Source organism: Aythya marila, assembly GCF_965140915.1.
Source record: "Aythya marila genome assembly, chromosome: 1".
In the NCBI taxonomy this organism is placed as follows: domain Eukaryota; kingdom Metazoa; phylum Chordata; class Aves; order Anseriformes; family Anatidae; genus Aythya; species Aythya marila.
The window spans coordinates 39,366,054-39,380,229 of NC_139042.1; the positions used below are offsets into that span (position 1 = coordinate 39,366,054).

General features: G+C 40.3%; 1 protein-coding gene across 1 annotated transcript in view; it reads right to left on the minus strand.

Annotated features, from left to right (window-relative positions):
* PCDH9 (protocadherin 9) overlaps positions 1-6,395 on the minus strand; it is a gene marked incomplete at its 3' end in the record, with an annotated part of 749,604 nt that extends 743,209 nt beyond the window's left edge. Inside the window, exons 1-2 of the mRNA XM_082754644.1 lie at positions 6,348-6,395; positions 1,955-5,124 (exon numbers count right to left, since the gene is read on the minus strand). Coding sequence (XP_082610770.1) covers positions 1,955-4,990 — 3,036 coding nt within the window. The 5' untranslated portion in view covers positions 4,991-5,124; positions 6,348-6,395. The remainder of the gene's footprint in view (positions 1-1,954; positions 5,125-6,347) is intronic.
* Between the last annotated feature and the right edge of the window lie 7,781 nt (positions 6,396-14,176).

Consider the following 14,176-nt stretch of genomic DNA (forward strand, 5'->3'; position numbering starts at 1 on the left):
GATACTGTGGGGGATTAAGTCTGAGTTTCTTAATAGAGTTTGGAAAGCTAATTCGAGCTAAATTAACAACATCTCTGAACAGAAAAGGAATGCGTGGGTTGGTTGTGTTATATTTTGTAACTAAAACTGGGGAAAAAAATCTGGAAACTTCAGCCAAGTAACCACTGATTATGCAGAGCTCTTCTATGCTTTTTTTTTCCTTTATTTTATTTTTAAAAACATTTTTTTAAATTTATGCTGTCAGTTTGTTTATGGTGCTGTATAGCAAAGCAGCCTGCACACTATGTGAGTTCACCGCAATTTAAAGCCCTTTAGAAAGGTTAAGTTTTTGCACCAATCTTCTAAGATGTTTTCAGTGTCTCACTATAAGTATGAGTTGTCTAAGAGTAGTGAGTTTAGCAGAACTGCCTCAGAAGTGCTTGTTTTATTCTTAGTATCTTGTTAGTGTGACACCTTACAGACACCCAAAGTCAAGACACAGTTCTGGGTACATCACATTCATCTTAGATAAGGCTAATGCAACAGCAAGGGAATGACTTTAGCCTAAACTTGGCTACTGTCAAAATCTTTTTGCAATGACAAGCCTAAATGTGTCTCGCTTGATTCTGTAAGATCCACATCCCTAATAAACACAAAGAAATCACCATAACTTGTAGGGTACAATGCCAGCAGGTGTATGAACGTCATTTCTAACACCTAAAAAGTTGGTGCAGTGAAAGCTAAGCACTAGGAAAGCTGCTTTGCAAACACACGAACTTAACTACTGACCACTCCAGTGCAACTATCATTAAATAAAAGGTTCTTTGGCTGTAGTACCAGCTTGATCCTTCCCTCCCCCCTTTTCCTACCTACTGCAGGACTGGCATCAGGCCAGCCTAAACGACATAGTACCTTAGTGCCATCTACAGGCTACATTGACATTCTAATTTAGTGGCAAAAGATGAGCACCAATAAAATAAATTAGACAGCGTTGCATTTAAATCTTTATTAGCAAGGAATTATTAGACCTAAAAAAAAACTAATGCTGGATTTGGTTGAAATATGAGTTTCTCAGCCTCCTAATCCTGCTTCATATGGCGTATTTCACAGTTTAAAATGAGTTATGACAGATCACTTATGCATTACTAAGATGAGAAAATATTTACAGTGGGCTGACTTTTTTTTTCTGTATAATTCAAATGTATTCAGAGAACACATTCCTTTTTGAAAGTATGCTTTGGCCATTTTTTAAAATATGCAACGAACTGTCTATACGATACCAACTTTAATCTATTACAACACAATAATTTGAACTCAAAACAGAGGAAGACTTCTGTATGGCTTAAATATATCCTACCAACAAACCACATGCTTCACAGACGAAGTAGCTTAGAAATTCAGCTGTCTTTGTTACGGAAAAAAAATTAACCCTTTTAGTAACACTAACTTAACAAAGTTCCAGATAAGCTTGAACTGTAAAAGAAACTCAAGACAACTCAGATCAAAATTTGAAATTAAATGTACATATCCCTTCAATCTTGAAACAATCACATCTTTCTGTCTGAAATTTAGCATATAGGGAAAGAGGATTTTTTTCTTCATTAACTTTTACATTTGGACAGTCAAATAATGGGGAGAAAAAAAACGTCTTTTTTTTTTTTCATCTTTTTTTATGCATATGTATGTGCATATGCAGGGACACATGCAGTTCTTTAACAATCAGTATTCTTCAAAACCCAAAGTTTTGGAGGTATTTAGCAAATGCGTGGTTAAACCCCAAGTAAAATTAAAGGGGTTGAGGTTTTTTGTTTGTTTGTTTTGTTTTGTTTCTTTTTTCCTTTTTTTTTCCCCCCATAATATAATTAAGCTAAATTAGACTGAAACAAAACCAAAAATAAATATACTTGCACTTTTAATACTGGTTGATCGGGCACTTGTATGCAGTACTTATAGACCAGTAAAAGTGCTCGTTTACCTGTCTGGTGTGTAAAGGGCCCTTTGTCTTGAAGCCTCCTTGGGAACTGCACTCTGAGGCACTGAAGTGATCTGAACTAGTGGAAGAGCGTTTGGAAAGGGTGTCACAACCACCAACAAAGGTGTTGTCCAACGGGAGTTCCTGAATCACGTGGTGCTTTTTCACTGAAACTGGAGTGTCAGGTTTGAGATGAAAAGCAGACTGTGGAGAGGCAGATTTGTAATGCTTGGCAAGATCAGGACTGTTAGGCTTAAAGGTTGTTGGTGGTGCAGTGCCCCAGTCAAATCTTCCTATACTTTGCTCCTCCAGCTCTGCTGGAAGGCTGATTGTCCCGTTGATAGGTTCATGAACTGCATCATCAGGTTTGGACTCCTCAATGGTCACGAAGTTCAAAAGAGAACTCTTTGGAGATTTCCTTTTCTTTCTTTTCTTTTTCTTGTTTTGCTTGTTCTCCTGATTGGGAGACATCCATTCAGCACCTTGCTTGCTCCTCTGTGCGGCTTTGAATCTGGATGCATGCCGGCAGCGAACGAGAACCGTGACAAAAATCACCACTATAACAACCATTGCACCTGCCACAATAGCAATCATGATCGTGAGATAGTCCTCATTTTGGTAGGGTTGGCTACTGTCCCCTATGTTCCGGTCCAAAGGTGTTTCCATAGTCCTGCGTATTAAGTCATAAATATAAGAGGCATTTCCAGCAGTATCATTCACATACAAAAATACAAGCACAAGAGTATGCAAGGATTTGGGATAACCCAAATCACTTATGTTGACAACTAAGCGATGCAGCCCCACATCACTAGGAGTTGGTTTTTCTTCCAGAGTGATATTACCTGTCACTGGATCGATCCGAAACAAACCCTTGTTATTTCCACTTACTATTGTGTACTTCAGTTCGGCATTCATTCCGGTGTCAATATCTACAGCAAACACTTCTGCTACCACTGATCCTGGAATTGCTGAGAGTGGCACTAACTTGAAAGAAGTATTAGAAGGCGGGTAAATGACAACAGGACTGTTATCATTAACATCCATTACATTTATGGTTACTTTTGCTGTAGAAGAGCGAGGAGGTTGTCCTCCATCAACTGCCTTCACATCAAAGGTGTAGGAGCTCTGCTGTTCTCGATCAAAAGAAACATTGGATTTTATAACTCCAGAGAATGGATCCAGCACAAAGTTTTCATTGTCATTCAGGATGGAAAGGGTCACCACTTTATTTTCCCCAGCATCTGCATCAGTCACCGTGATCACTCCCACAGTGCTATACTTTGGTAGGTTCTCTGATACAAAAAACTGAAAGTGATTATGAGTAAATTTGGGACTGTTGTCATTTTCATCCAATACAGTAACAATTACAGCTGCTTGACTCTGCAAAGGAGGGGTGCCATTGTCTCGGGCTGTAACAGTGAAAATGAATCGTTCCTGTTCTTCTCTGTCAAAAACTCTGGAGGCTGTTAAAACTCCCGTCTTTCGATCCAGATCAAAAAAGGAGGCATTAGGGCCAAGCTGATAAACAATGTCTGCATTTTTCCCACTGTCTTCATCTGTGGCACTAATAGTTGTTAAGTATAGACCACGACGGTTGTTTTCAGAAACTGACAGCTCAATTACAGGCTGGCTGAAAATCGGAGGGTTGTCATTTTCATCCTCCAGTTTAACTCTTACCAGGGCAGTCTGGTTCAAACTGGGCTTGCCAGAATCAGAAGCAACAATTTTAAAGCTGAATTCTTTGGTGCCCTCATAGTCCAACAAGGAAGAGGTCTCTAACAAATACTGGTTGTCATAAACTGCCTTCAAGTGGAAGGGGACCTCTCTCTCAATGAAACAGATCACTTTGCCATTCACATCAGTGTCCTTATCTGAAACTGTAATTAGGGCAATCTTTGTATTGACAGGATCTTTCTCAGATAAGTACACTGTGCCATTGATGGGACTTATAATGTACCTGAGGTCTATGTTAGGAGGGTTATCATTTACATCAGTGACATTGATGGTAACGGTTGCCCGAGCTGGTGTAGAGCTACCATCGCTAGCCAGCACGGTCACTTTGTGAATAGCAGTCTCTTCCCGATCTAAGGACCTCTGAACTGTGATCAGCCCTGTGGTATTGTTTAAAGCAAAAAATCTTTTGGTGGCAGGGGCAACTTGGGCACCAAAAATATATCTGATTTCTGCATTGCTTCCTATATCTGCATCTGTAGCATGAAGCTGAATTACGGAGGTGCCTACGGGGGCATTTTCTGGTATATGGACCTCTACTTGACTCTCTTTAAAAACTGGCCTGTTATCATTGACATCACTTACTGTGACTTGCAGGATAGCTGTGCTGGATTTCTGTGGGGTACCTCCATCCTCCACTTTGATTTTCATCACATAGGTGTCCTTTTGCTCTCTATCCAAGTTCTGCTGCACAATCAGTTGAGGCCATTTCTCTCCTTCTGGAGTTTCTACAATATCCAGTCCAAAGACACTCTGTCCATTCAACAACTCGTAGTGCTGTACACCGTTGAAACCTGTATCAGGATCTGTTGCTGATGGGATTGGAAAGCGACTGTTGATCAGAGTGTTTTCTGGTATGGAGATATTGATGACAGGGGATGGAAACATAGGTGCATTGTCATTAGTATCCTTTACAATTATTTTTATTTTGATCAACCTGAAAAAATCATTGGGGAGAATCACCACTTCAAGTTCAAAGAAGCACTCATTTTCTTCTGCATAGGAAGCGCCAGCACAAAGTTTTTCTCTGTCTATTCTGTTAGATGTTGTAAAGATTTCCCCGGTGGTACTGGACACTTTGACCAGAGGGGCATCCCCTGCTTTAGACACGAGTCTGTAGACAAGGCTGGCACTGGTCCCTGTGGCAGCATTGATATGAGAAATGTTCAGGTCCTTTGGTATGTTTCCTATGGGAACGTTTTCAGGCAGCTCCTCTCTAATAGTGTAAATAAGTTCTTGAGCTACAGCAGAATCCAGCCTTAAACAGGCAGTCAAAGCAGCCAACAGGTAAAAATCCCTCAGGTCCATGATAATGTTTTTATTCTCTTTGCCTGGATCTTAGGACTTAAAGGTTTCCACAGAGAAATGATGCGCGATTTGCAAGAGGAGGCATGCATGGACTGCAGGATGCATTACATCTCATTTCTTACTTGGAGACAGCACTGTCAACACAACCATACAGAACAGCATTATTGGCTTTTAAGGCATGAAAAATCCACAATTTCCAGCTACTACCTGTTTTTGCAAAGACACACTCGCAATACTACATTTTCCTATTGCTCCCTTTTAAAGCAATCCCTCCAGACAAATGCACCAATATCCCATTGGCTGCATTTGCACAGAGCAAGAACAGAAATAACTACTTGCAGGATTAAGGGTAGCTACAGTTTCGACACGTACTTTCTGAATAATTTCTTGGTACACCGTGTAATCCGTAACGTGCATTCTCCCTCTACCCTCCTCCACCCAGTCATTTCGTGCAAGTAAAAATCATCCTGTACTTCTGCTGGATTGTAACTGCTATGGCAGCTGCCGAATGTCATTTGTTGTTTGCTTCCATACGCATTTTTTTTAGCTCTTGCTAACCAGATTTCTCTTTGCTTCTTGTGCCTTGCATCCCCCCACTATTGCTATCGCACTGGGAAATAACCACCCGGACATGCTGCTGCTGCAGCAGTCGTCACTGGCTACTTCACATCCCTATTGACTGACAAGACAATATCAGGACTTACAGTTTCTTACACTCTCAGCTCGACGTTTCCCCTCCAGATGTTGGATACTTCTCCTTCTGCTTAATAACCTTAAACTTTATTTGTTTGTTTCAAAACACTGTCTAAAACATGGGGCTGGAAATTCCAAATGCAACTTAGGAGCAGCCAGTATGTTTACAGATGGAGGGGGAGAACATCTCTTCTGAGTATGAGAGGAGAAAGAAAGGTACAGCCTTTCCCCATTGACAGTGATCTCCCTTCAGGATGTTATTAGCAGCTGCCACACACAAATACTGCAGACTAATAATGCAGGTTAAAAAAAAAAAAAAAAAAAAAAAAAAAAAAAAAAGCGACAGAAAGACTTATGTTTGCATGCTCTGCTAAACGCAAATTATCAGGGTGCAAGGCTCCCAGCACCTACAGTTTGGTGGAAGTGGGCAGCCCCGAAGCACTAATCTTATCTGCATTAAGCAGCACGGTAGCTGATGCCCGTGATTACTTCCAGCAGAGTGATGCAGGTAGGGATGCAGATACTGTGAGTAGGTGAGCCTTCGCCACCAACACCAACTGAATTCAAAATACTGATTCTTTCCCTAGGTAAATACACTGCATGTTGGCTTTTATTATTTCTTTTAATGAAATGCATCACAGTGTATGGGTAACTTTGCACTTACGTTGGTTGTCTACCTTTGACGATCTGCTGCAGCTAAGCAATGATCTGTTCCAGCAGATACAGCACAATGCATCTGGTAAACCACCAGTTTTGGAGAAATCAGCAGCAGCCAAACGCTTCCTCCTTGAGATATGTGTTGCTTCGGGGTGGCAAATTAGCAACTCCAGGGAACAAATTCACAGTTCTGTCGTTAGTCATCCTCTCCACGTTTCATTTCTATTAAGCGGCGATCCTTCGGGTGTTTAACATACACGCAACAGCACAAACAAACAGCAAGCAGAAATCCGGTGCACTCACTTCTTCAGATCGGGGGTATTTTCCGCTCTGCACTGCACACAATTTCCATCCCTCTCTCACCAGAGCAGAGCCAGCTACGTTAAGTCTGCAACTTCTTACTGGAAATGACAGAGTTGGTCTGGCGGTGCTTCTCTCCCCCCTCTTTATCTCTGGGGTGATAGTTACCCACAAAAAAAAAAAAAAAAAAAAAAATCCTAGCAGATTATTGCTTCAGCGATGGGAGGAAGCGACAGCGCTTTTCCCTCCTCCCTCCCTGTCTCTCCCTTTCACGCACACTCTCTCCTTTCCTCTCTCTCGTTCTTCTCTCTCTCTCTCTCTCTCTCTCTCTCTGAACTGAAATTCTTGATATAACTCTCAATAAGCCCAGAGGGAGGGTGTGAGCGGCGCTAAGCCCCCCCTCCCGCCGCACTGCATTGGCCCACAGCGGCGGGGGAGGCGGCTGCCGGAGCGCGGCCCTGGCATTGGCCGCCGGCCGCGTCGCTCCGCGGGGGTGGCCGGCGGGGGCAGCAGGGCAGCACAGCGCCTCCGCACCCCGCGGAGGGCTCGGGAGGGCCGAGCCCAGCCGAGCTGAGCCGCGGGGCGAAGCGAAAAAGCGGGGTGAAGCGGGGCGAGGAAGGAGCGGGGCGAAGAAAAGAGGAGCGCCCCCCCCGCTCGGGGGGGAAGGGGGCGGGAGCGCATCGGGGGGTCGGGGGCGCCGAGGCGGGCGTGGGGTGCCCCATCAGCGAGGCTCCATCGTGGGGAGAGGGTGGAAAAAATAATGATTTTTTTTATTATTATTATTTTTGTTTAGGGGGGGTTGCGCCCGGTCCGCTGTGCCCGGGGGGAGCGCTTGCGGCGCGGCGCGGGTCGCTGCTGGCCCCGCGCATCCTCCGCGGCCTGCAGCCCGCAGCAAGCACCCTGCCCCGGCCCTCCTCAGCGTGCTTCGGCTTTATATTTAATACATGCCTTTTCATCTATAATTCACGCTGCTGCTCAGACTCCAGCCCTGTCTCGGCTCCCATTTACGCCTGCACACCTTTCTCCTTCCCCTTCCCGAAGGGTCAGCCAAGATACTCGCTGAAGGGAGAGATGTTTTGCTGTTTTTTTTTGGTTGTTTTTTTTTTTTTTTTTTGGGCTGCTTAAACACTGAACTGGAAAACACTTCACTGTGGTTTGATAAATAATAAAAGTGAGCATTTCTCCTTCCCTGTAAATGACACAGGTAAATTATCCAGCTAGCCACAAAGAAGCATCACATGCCTGGAAGACAATGTAATAAAACGCCGATGTATTATGATATGAGTGACCTCAAAAGTGTGACAAGAAGATGATTATACTGCATTATATATAGTGCATTATATATAGTGCATTTTTCAACGTTTTCTAAAGCATGAATGAACCTTCATTTGACTGCTTTTATTGCTAGCTTTTCTCAGCTTGAACTTGCAAGCAGTATCGCACAGTACCTCTCCAATTTAGTATGCCCAGATACATGGCCATGCTTGCTGCTGTTTCTGGTTAAGCCTTTCAAATAGATGTGCATACAAAAAAACAAAGATAACATTGGTATTTGACTTCTTGTATATGCGATATTGCAACTAGAAAATGTACACATTTTCAATAGATAGCACAGGCCAGCTAGAGATCTGAGTTTCTACCTTGAAGATTTTACATTTTCAAATGCAGCCTCCTACCTTCAGATTCCCATATATACATATGGAACACATATGACACAGTGTTAAGTAATAGTGGAAGTTCCTTGTATCTGTTAGAGGTCAGTAATTTGAATGGCTTGGCATTGTGTGGTACATGCTGATACTACTGTGGCACATCCCCTTGGAAATGATACAGATACAGACTGTTAACACGCTGTGTATGTGAACATTGCAATCCTGTAATCACACGATGTGTAAAGAATAAACATTCTTAGTTTTGCAGTGCTTTGTATTTGTGTCTGAAAGACTCCTATTACAGCCCTAGAGAAAAAATTGATTCTGGTTTTGATGACATCAAGTAATGGTAGCGAACGGAACTGAATCTAATAATAGTTTAAGAAAAATGTTCATTATGTAATACAGGAAGGATGGCTAGAGCCCCAGCATTGAAAGTCAAGCAAGTGACACAAAGGAGCAACCTTACTGCCAAACTGCTTAGAAGAAGAATTCTGTGAATGAATTAAGTATGCAATCCTTTCGTCTTCCAAAATACAAAGCAGAACAGCCATTAATAAAGAAGATAATTAGAACTACGAGCATTCTGTGTAATGCAGTCTGCTTCTGAAATATGGCATGTTTATGTATGCGTTAATAATGCACACATTTTTTCTGACACTAGTCATATCACAGCAGTATGGCATCACAGACGTTTTATAGCCTCATTCTAGTAACATCACAGACATACAACATTCTTATTCTAATCACACCATAGCCATTTCAATGTCACATTGTAGTCACATCACATAGCCTGGTAATAATTATTTAACTTTATTGCTAAGCTGAATAGTTTTCTGTTTGCTCAAGGATGACTTTAACTTGTAGTCAGAACTGATTACCACATGCTCATAAATGAGCTCTTCTCATGTATACAGGGTTAGCCTCATGAAAAGTTAAGGAGAGAAAAAAAGTAAAATTTCAGTGAACAAGTCATGGTTGGATTTAAACCCCAAATGGTCACAGGTCACAATAATAGAGTATTTTTGATGTTTTCTGAAGCTACATCGGAAAGCCAAAGATGTTTACTTGAAGTTCTGCCATGTTAATGTTAATGTGCTTGCTTTAAAATGCTGTAGTTCTTTAATCATGCAATGGGAAAGGCTGGGCTTCAGACTACAGTGTTTGCACAACAGATTGTAAATTGGTGTCTCAGAGCACCAAAGGGGCTAGAACTGTCATGACTACTTCTAATAATCTTGGAAGAAAATTAATAGAAGCCTGAGTCCTTGAGCAGGAATCAGAATCACTCAGTACAGCAGTACACGGTCTCTGAAATTCGAGGAACTGCCATAAAATGTTTCCAATGTTCACTTGAGTAGCCATGTTTTATCCTCCAGTAAACGTTTATTCAGTTGATCTTACATTTGGGAAAACTATGGCATTTGGTGTTTGGTCAAATGCAGCTATGTACTGTTATTTATACTGTTCCTTAATAGCCTCCTTTCTTTACCATGATGTATTAGACTTTTGTCTGCATTTAAGAACACTGGTCTCCTAATCACATCATAACCTATTAGAATGACTTTTGTATTGTAGCATATTAACTCTTCATCCACATCATTACATGTTATCTTCACTTCCATATTATTATGTATCAAATTATTTTCCATATCATATTTGACTCAAATTCTAGCATGCTAGAAACTGACTCCAATTATTCTGTACTAGCTATAGTCAAATTGCACTAAATGGAATTGCTTACATTGTATCATACTGACTACAGGCTTACACAATACATTATACATGAAACTGATTCACATTATGCTTAGCTAACTAAAGACTTTAATCTTGAAGTGTTGAGCATAAAATGCTATCATTCTTCATCGAACTGGCTCTGGTCACTTGATCATTTTGTACCTGGGATTGCCTCTTACAGTCTGTTATTAAAGCAAAATGGCTTTTCCTCTCCTGCAGTTCTAACACTTTCTGTGGAGAGCTGATTCATATTCTAATAAGTGAGCTCTCTGCATCATGCCATCTCTCTACAACACTCTGCACCTGACCTACAGCGCAACTATAGCATATCCCTTCATTCCAGTGTTCTGAAAAAATAAGCTACAAACATTTGTTATGTGTGTTCCAATAGCAGGTTATGTGCTAGCTCTTTAGCAATCCTTATTATTATCCCAGGAAATTGTTGTTTTGTTTTGTTTTAAATGTTGCTTAAATCATTAGCAAGTGCAGCTTTGGTCCCGTCCTGAGTAGGAATTATTTAAAACCAAATTGCCAGTTCTGCCATGATTATTCAGGGTGTTCCTGATGTGGTTCCTTGAATTGTCTGCTGAAATGCAAGTGGTTTAGAGTTCAGTGTGGCAGGTAAAAAGTGAGGTCTCCCCATGTTATGGATAGTATTTAATCTGTGAAGTACTTCACCTTCATAGGGAAGGCATTTGCTTTGCTCTGCTCAAACTAGCACTAGCATTTCTCTCTCCTTGACTCAGGCTTCTGACACAAGCCGGTCTCATGGTAACCTCAGGAAATCCAGTTCTTACAAGAAGCACCTGTGCCAAAAAGTGATGCTTATCTTCTTCTGTGCTCTTAACCCTGAAAACTTTAGGAATTTTTGAAGACAAGAGAGGAGAATGCCACAAAGTTCATAAGAGCATACAGAGAGGATTGTGGAGCCATTTTTCTGCGTATCATTGCAAGCATGTTTCTCCTTACAAGCATGATTCTTTTGTCCAGACTTTATACATCTGAGGCTTTGGATTTTAGGAGCCAGTTTAAGAGTTTCCTTCTCTTTCTAGGCATAGGGATTGAACCTGGAGTCTTTATTTACAGAAATAGTTCATATGAAGTCAAATAAAAATATTTTGTGTAATGTAAAGTGTATGTAATCAAAGTATTTCAAAAGGCCAGTTCATTGAATTATGCATGGTACTTATTTAATATGCTCATTTCTATCTATTATTTATTTATTTATTTATTTATTTATTCAGAATGTTTGTTAGAACTCTAGGAGTGCAAAAACACGTAAGCAAACAATTTAGGACTATATATTATATATGTACTCTTAAACCACAGTAGCAAAGTCAGTTAATGATGAATAACTGAAGCCAACTGAGCTTCTGAGATCTTGGAAATACATGCAGAATCAGGCCCTTTTAATGGGTCTTCTTTCTTGAAAATAAACTTAGTCCCTGGCTAATGAAATCACAAAGGGGGCAGGTGACAACCTTTATTCCATTTGAATGGCAGAACTAAATTTAACTGAATTTGCCTTTTTTTTTTTTTGACTGACAAAGATTGCAAAAGATTGCAAATGTCAGTTCATGGCTCTGAAGGGTCTACAAATGCACAAGCTGAAAACTGGCATTTTGCAGTGCCAGTGTTTAATCCCTGTCACTGTACAATACAGCAAGGTGCCGAACTCCCATTAATTATTGCTGCTTATTTAAAGGTACAGATTAACATACAGACTTGAATTGCTTGCTTGGGAGTGTGATGATATTTTTTTCCTCTCACAGAGCTTTGGTAACTATTTAGTGAAACAATAAAAAACATTTTGAAAATGGCAAAAAGAGAATAATAAACAAGTGCCATTTAAAATGCAATTATTGGACCACTTAAACAAGATGTAATTGCATGTGGCACAAAAAGAAAAAATGTTTTATTCTTTGTTACCCTCATATTATTTTTTATGATGGAAGTAGCTGATGAATTAGAATACAGAAGCAGATTCAAACCAGTGTGCTTTGTGTAAGGTGAAAGTATTCCAAGACCTGAAAATAACCTGATGTCTTATTAATGTTTTGTTATTTGGAAATGGGAGAAGGAAAAAGACAGGAAAGAAAAGGGAGCCTAAAGGTGTTCAGACAAAACAATGACTGAATAAAGCTTTGCTAAAGTATTTTTATTTCCATCAAAAGAGTAAGTAAGTCTAATTGATGGAGTTATGCTAACGCAATGTTGACAGGATGAGAATGAGACCCAAAATATGAAAAAAAACCTCCTTCAAGCACTTCATGTTTTTCGTTTGTTTTTCGTTTTTCTATTTTCAACTTCTTACCTGCTCTTTGCTTATATAGATCATCTGCAAATAGAATATGTCCAAATTAAATCAATATATATACTCTATTTGGTATTACTGAGATTGACATCTTTGCATCTGAATCTGCACCTAAACATCTTCTGTTTTGGGGACCTACTCTGATATCAGTCATGCCCCACCATTTAGAAAAGGTGACTAAGGTAGTGAAGCTTAATGAAGCTTCGTGTCCTCGGGGGTGGGGGGGTGGGTAGGGGGGAGGGAGGTGGAACACTTGTTTGACACAGACATAGCTTCATCATTTAAATTACAGATTGGAAGGCAGACAGATGACTAATTTCTGTTAAATGCATTGTGCTGTTATGATAGCTTCTTTTTGTTTCTAACACTTCTGTTTTTCTTAACATTCCAGTTAAAACAAGGAATCTACAGTGTTGGAGTTTTGCCTTTTGGGGGTGTTTTGTTTTGCGTTCCACTGGTGGAAAAACTGCAACAGCTACAGATTATGCCTATCTGTTTGCCATGTATGCACTGAAAGGAAGAGGGCAGATTCCTGAATCTCATCCCTTCTCTGTGCCCCAGTGGCATTGCTGTTATTATGAAAGAATCTTTGTTCTCTGGAGCTTGAGACCCATAACAAAGAAGGTGTGTTTCTTCCTCCCATTGGCACTGTTACTCTTACTGTGTATGTGCCACCATGTTCTAGGGAAGTACTTTGATGTAATTTTGGCTTTCTGTAGGCTAATTCCTCTCAGAGTTCCTCTTGATGTGGAAGCCAGAATTCAACAGAGTGCCCATGCAATGTTGAGCCTAAATTAAAGGATTCATCCCAATGAAATTGCTCTCATTAAAGCAGTGGGAGGAAATTACAGGTCTGTGTTTGGCATACTTTAAGGGAATAGGTTATATGTCACCAAATATCTTCACATTCATTTACATACTGTTCATTACTCTAAAAATATTTGGATTCTGGACAAGAGAAAACAAATCTAAAAGACCTGAAATCCACCCTAAATCCACAATTTGTCTTCTCCATAGATATTCACTCTTGCATTCAGTGATATTATTGGCCAGGTTTCTTAGTATGCAGAAGTTACTCAAAGTCTTCAAGTAAATAATGTTTAATTGGGAATGTGGTAAGTTATAATGGAAGTAAAGCAAAAATGTACAGGTAATAGGGTACTACTTTCTCTTCATAGGAACTTACTGGATATTCACAGTCAGAAAATAGTATAGGGAAAGAATAAGATGGTGAGTTTCATTGGTTTTCATTTGTTACTACTAATAAATCACTTCTGCCTCCCATGTTGACAAGCAGCAGATGTTTCAACACAAACTCCATCAAAGTTAGTCATTTTGTCTTCTTCCTTATCAATGTTTCTGTCTCTCTAAGGACGACATGCCTCAGGAAATAAGTAAGCACCTATCTATAGGGGCATCACTCAGTCATGCTTAGACAATTATCACAGCAAAACACACCTCAGACTGATCAATATTTGCTTTCCTTGTCAAATTTCTGGATGTCACAAGCAACACCAAAGAGTGGGATCAGACCAGAGCAAAGCCTTGTCTAGACAGTTAGATTAGATTGCTTTTACTCCTAGCAGAGGTAGGAGAGTGCTTTATCGGTCCAGAGCAAAGTCTAACAGGGCCTCCCTCTTCCCAGCTCTCGGCAAAACAAGGAAAATGCACCCTCCAGGGGAAGACATCTTAAAATAAAACAAATTTTTAAAAATAAAAAAGAAAAATTAGAAATTGCTTGTAATTGTCATAGGGCTTTCTTTGGTGTTCTTTTTATTTATTTATTTTTATTATTTTGGCAAAGTTTGTCCTGACATATGCCAGAAAGTTGTT